We start from the raw sequence: 6,082 nt of genomic DNA, 5'->3' as shown, positions 1-6,082 counted from the left end.
TCACCCAGGCTGGAGTGCAGGGGCATGCTCACAGCCACCACAGCCTCCACCTGCTGGGCTTAGGCGATCCTTCTGCCTCAGCCTTCCAAATAGCTGGAAACACAGGCATGCGCCACCACACCCAGCTAATTTTTTTTATTTACTGTAGAGACAAAGTCTTGCCAAGTTGGTCAGGCTGGTCTCGAATTCCTGGGCTCAGGCAATCCTCTCGCTTCTGTCTCCCAAACTGCTGGGATTATAGGCATGAACTATCACGCCCAGCTATATTCCTTATGTACATTTTATATGAACTAACTAACTTTAAAAATCCTCAAAGTGTCAACTAGGAAAAAGAAAAAATAAAAGGCATCCAAATCTAAATAAAGAAATAAAATTGTCTTTATTTGCAAGATGGGAGGCAGTGTTGTTCAAAGAATACAAACTTTCAGTTTACGATGAATAAGTTTAGGGGACATAATGTACTGTATGGAGACTAGAGTAAATTTTAATGTATTGTATACTTGAAATTTGCTGAGAGTGGATCTTAAACATTCTCACCTCACACATACACAAAATAGGTAGCTATGTAAAGAGATGGTTATGCTAATTAGCTTAACTGTGGTACTCATTTCCCAGGGCATATGTATATCAAAACATCACATTGCATACCTTAAATATATGCAATTGTTGCCAATTATATTTCATTAATGCTGAGGGGAGATAAAGAAATAATATGCTCAAAAATGATGCAGTGAAGAACTTTGGGTGTATTTCATTTTATTGTGTTTTGTGACCATAAAAAGGAACATGAAAATTATGGATCCGTTGGCAAAAATACACCAGAACAACTCTGTGAATGGAAGCAGGGAAATGCCAGGTAGCAGGCACCATTCTAAGGATGTGGAATACTAAGCACTGCTTCAGAGTCTTAGTCTTGCTAAAACTTCAAAGAGTTATCAAATGTCTGAAAGAATGGTAGCCATCATGAAAGTATTTCTTCCTCATTCAGAAAAGCCTGGAACACAGGAGGTGCTCAGTCCTTGGACACCTCTCCAGCCAGTATAACCTGTTTCCAAGATCCCACTAACTAAATTTTTTTTTTTTTTTTTTTGAGTCATAGTCTCACTCTGTCACCCAGGCTGGAGTGCAGGGGCATGCTCACAGCCACCACAGCCTCCACCTGCTGGGCTCAGGGGATCCTTCCACCTCAGCCTTCCAAATAGCTGGAACCACAGGCATATGCCACCACGCCCAGCTAATTTTTTGATTTATTGTAGAGACGAGGTCTCGCCAAGTTGCCCAGGCTGGTATTGAACTTGTGGGCTCAGGCAATCCTCTCATCTCCACTTCTCAAAGTACTGGGATTACAGGGAGGAGCCACTGCACCCAGGTCCTCTGACTAAATCTTAATCCAAGGCTTATTTCCACCCACCACCCAGCATACTGCCAGTCACTCAAGCCAACAACTGAAACCATTTTTTAAATCGACCTAACAAGACACTTGACAGGTTAAATCTGCTAAAATACACATTTGCCAAGAATATCTACCAAGCACTACAAACTAAAAATAATCCTTTTTCGTAGTAGCTATTTTGGATTCTCTGAGCCACCCTCCCCTTCATTAGCCTGAGATCTACCACACTCAAATAAATGGATCTGAGCATTATCTACCACTGGCTATAGTAAGACTGAAAAAAAAAAACAAAAAAACACTTGTTTTGTTTTTTGATAGAAATAGGGTTTCCCTCTGTTGTCTAAGCTGTCTTGAACTTCTGGCCTCAAGTGCTCCTCCAGTCTAGGCCTTCCAAAGTGGTGGGATTACAGGCATAAGCCACCTCACCTGGCCCTGATAAAACATTGTAAATAATAGGAGTTTACAAACTTGTTTCTAAATGAAAAAGATGTCCATACTGCCTCCATATCTGGGCTTCCGTATTTCTTTTGAGGTTATTTCTTTAAAATACATCCTGGGATTCCACATGTTGGGACTAAAGTTCTGTTTAGTGGTACATAATGGGGTGGTAATTTTCAAAGAAACTGTGAAAGGTCTTCATTTGCTTGAATCCTGTAACTATTACAAACAAATATTACAAAAACAATTTGGGTTTAAAGAAAGGATGGGCCCAGACTATGAAGTTGTTGACACAAACTATACATGTGCTAAACTTCATAGACTTATATACCCAAAAAAGGGAAAAAGCCAACTTTCTGTGAAAATTCTAAATAAAAGTTCTTAAAAATAGAATGATTAGGCTGGGCGTGGTGGCTCACATCTGTAATCCCAGTACTTCGGGAGGTCTAGGCAGGAGGATTGCTTGAGCCTAGGAGTTCAAGACCAGCCTTGGCAACATAGTAAGACCTTATCTATACAAAACAATACAAAAATTAGCCAGGTGTGGTAACATGTGCCTGAAGTCCCAGCTACTTGGGAAGCTGAGGCAGAAGGATCACCTGGGCCCAGGAGTTTGAGGCCGCAGAGAGTCACAATTGTGCTACTGCACTCCAGCCTGGGTGACAAAGTGAGACCCCAACTCGAAAACATAAATCAATCAATAAAAGAATGATTATAAAAGGGGGCTGCATCTAAGAAAGTATATAAGGACTGGATCTATAACCCCACATAAGGATCATACAGACCCGCCTAGAAAGTGAAAGCTGAAGAGTCCAACATGCACTTCTATTCCAATCATCCAAAACCTCTAGAACATGGCTGACAACGGGATACTGGACATCTTTCGGTGCTAAATATCTTACATGTCTGTGTATACCCTTACATGAGAATATTAATGTTATGAGGCCGTATATACCCTCACATGAGGTTATACGTAAAGATGTACAAGTCTCAGATCCTCATTTATTTGGCGTAACTAACACTAAACCACTATTATCCAGGAACTCACAGTATACAGTGAAAGTGGTTTCAGTGGGATTTGACATCAGCTAACAAGCATAAGCAGCCCAGACCACGTTCAAAGACTCGTTCAGAGTTGTCAGTTCACCTGATCAATTCCAGAAAACATTCACATCACTTGCTAAGCAGAATCATTTAAAAAATAAACTCCTGCTGGCATAATGCTTACATCTTGTACCATATTCTCCCTGACATTTGTGGAACACCAATTATGGACCAGGCTCAGTCCTCGGGAGTGACACACCATGTTTTTATTCATTTTCACTTTTAGATCTCTCAAAACTTACTTGCAGTAGGCCTCAACAGATATTTGCTGCATTTAATCTGATTACTCACAGACCTCTACACATTTTACTTCAATGACTTTCTAAAGTCGAATAACTACAGAGTGGCAAAAAAATGTAGACACATTTTAAGAAAAGAAAAAACTGTATTAAAATTGTAATACTCAATATTTACTGATAACAAAAGATGAATGCAAGTCACGTTTGACTTCTGCAATGACAAGAGTGCTCAAAGCGGTTCCCATCAGCGTCCAGTGAGTATCACATGTTCTCACTTCTGATGACGGTGAACTGAAAGCAATAATACATAGATAACATCTCTTAAAATGTCTGTACGTTTTTCTTGGTATCCCCGGTACAGGCTGCTCTGGCTCGAATTAGAGCTGGCATCCTGTGAAATGAACCCTGACTATAAGCCAGACGTCATGCAACGGTGCGACGAAGGGTGGTGATGTGGTGACCCAAGGCGGAAGTAGTAGGAGGACAGGCAACAGGAAGGAAGAGAAAACCATTAATAAAACGAAATCCACAGGACTTTGCAGCTCACTGGATATGGCAAATAAAAAGCCAACTAAGATTTCAACTTGTATTTCCAAACATCAAGTGAAAGTTTAGTTTTTAATTTTGTTTCTAGCAATATTTACTAACCGTATTTACTAACCGTTTATGTCAGTGCTTAGGATCTGTGCCTCCCACTAATCCCCAGTGAATGCTCATCTCTAAACTGTAAGCAATTCAGGGCAGGGAGCATGCCACAGTCACCTCTGTGTCCCAAACCTCAGGTCAATGTACACAGTGGTTATAACTGTTTGTTGAATGAAAAATGTGCACCATTCACCTTCTCTTATCTTTTCTTTCCCCTTTTTTCTTTTCTCTTTCTCCCTTTCTGTTCTTTTGCACATGCCTGCCTATATGCTGGTCTTTATTCTTCTCTCTTTTCCCCTTTTTCCCCTCACCCTCACTCCTTTCATGAATGGTCATAATAGAAATAACGTACACTGTTGTTCCATTTACTGAATTGGAATTGACGGTCTCTGAAATTAGTTTAAGAAGACCATTTCAAATTTCTCTTAAAGTGTTTTTAACTACACGAACCTCAATTTACTCAGTTTTATAGATACTCAGTCCATCAATACATACATTTTTAACATTTGCATACCTAACCCTAAATTGTTTTTTTCTTTTTCAGCTGAAGCCTCACTCCATCGCCCAGGTTGGAGTATAGGGACAGGCTCACAGCTACTGCAGCCCAAACCTGCTGGACTCTGGCGATCTCTCCACCTCAGCTTTCCCAGTAGCAGAGATTACAGTCATATGCCACCACACCCAGCCAGTATTTTGTTTTGTTTTTTAACGTAGAGACAAGACGTCGCCATGTTGCCCAGGCAGGTCTCGAAGTCCTGGGTTCAGGCAATCCTTTCTCCTCGGCCTCCCAAAGTGTTAGGAGTACAGGCTTGAACCACCGCACTCACCCTTACTATTTTTTAAAGTTGACTCTGAAAAGAAAAAATGGAAAATGAAAAGGATCTCACAGGGGGAATAGTTAAACTGAGGAGATTTTGAAAGAGAAAACAAGCTGAATCACTAATCGGAACAAAAAGAAAATAAATGCAAAAAATTAAGTGTCTCAATTTTAAGAAGATCTCTAACAAGGTTATTAAGAGACAAACGTGAAAGTTGCAGCGTCTACAAGAACTTTTATTCCTTTATCCAAAATCTCTAGAATGTAGCTGAAAATGTTACACTCTTACAGTACTGAATATCATATTTTTGTTTGGTGGCTTTCTAAAAATGTATGTATTGATGGACTATATAATACTGAGTGACCTATCACAAAAACAAAGAACTGAGCATCACATGTTCTCACTTCTAAGCGGATCTTGAACAAGGATCACAATACTGTAAGAAAAGGATTGGCAGTAGTGGGAGACTGCCAGGGGAGGGAGGAGGCGGGATCGGCAATAGTGGGACTCTGAGGGGAGGAGGGGAACGCCTTCTTAACAAGGGTACATGAATAATCAACATTTGCATACCTAATCCTGAATTGTATCCCACATCTTTAAAATGAAAAAAATTGAATTAAAAAAGTATGCATTCATTCATTTAGAGACAAAGATCTCGAACTCCTGGCCTCAAGTGATCCTCCTGCCTTGACCTCCCTAAATCCTGGGATCACAGGCATGAGTCACCAACCACAGCCCTGAGTATATCATTTTATAGTCACCCATGTCCACTTTATTTTTTAAATGTTTAAACTTGTGTGATGTTACAGTTGTAATCAGAAGACACATGGCCCTTTTACCTTTCAAGTAAATTCTGTGCTGTTTGCAATCGCCGAAGGTAAAGGAGCTTTCGATCTCCTGGTTGTAAAGGAACAGTTTCCTTTCAACTTCCCTTCCAGGCTCCTTGATAACACTTTCCAACTCCCAAACCACTTAGCAAAACAACAAAATCCAAGAACTTACAACAGCGAAAGAGACCATACCTCTTCCTTTCATAATATTCACACTGCCTCTCATCTCTAGGAACCAGTCTCCTCCCCTACACCCATAAAGATTTACGATAATAAAATTACGCCAAAAATAACGTGGAGGCCTACGCCTTGATTTTGCATCAAAGGTCTTTTTCGTCGCTGTAAGTCGACCCAAAGGTGACTCTAACAAGGATAATAACACGGAAATACCACAGAGGGAGGATGAAGACACGGCAAATGTCTTTAAATCTCTTGCTCGAGGAACCCACATCTCTTGCCCAAAGGGACGAGCAGGACAAGCTTGCCATCACACCATGCGCCCGGCTTGGACCCGCTGAGCCACCCCGGATCTCCTCCCCTTCAGGAAAAGCTAAGCTCACACAGGAGGCCGCGGCAGCCCAAGACCCCGGCATCCGAGCCCCTCTTCCGCCGGCC

At 41.1% G+C, this 6,082-nt stretch overlaps 1 protein-coding gene across 1 annotated transcript in view; it reads right to left on the bottom strand.

Annotated features, from left to right (window-relative positions):
• Positions 1 to 3,564, bottom strand: part of ERO1A (endoplasmic reticulum oxidoreductase 1 alpha) — a 53,091-nt gene extending 49,527 nt beyond the window's left edge. The window contains exons 1-2 of the mRNA XM_008056835.2: positions 3,511 to 3,564; positions 3,350 to 3,385 (exon numbers count right to left, since the gene is read on the bottom strand). Of these exons, the coding sequence (XP_008055026.1) occupies positions 3,350 to 3,385; positions 3,511 to 3,564 (90 nt within the window). The remainder of the gene's footprint in view (positions 1 to 3,349; positions 3,386 to 3,510) is intronic.
• Positions 3,565 to 6,082: the final 2,518 nt, after the last annotated feature.

The sequence above is a fragment of the Carlito syrichta genome, unplaced genomic scaffold (genome assembly GCF_000164805.1).
Source record: "Carlito syrichta isolate Samal-C Ts95f unplaced genomic scaffold, Tarsius_syrichta-2.0.1 Scaffold302552, whole genome shotgun sequence".
NCBI lineage: Eukaryota > Metazoa > Chordata > Mammalia > Primates > Tarsiidae > Carlito > Carlito syrichta.
The sequence above is the reverse complement of the archived record's forward strand: the minus strand, read 5'-3'. Positions and strand labels throughout refer to the sequence as shown.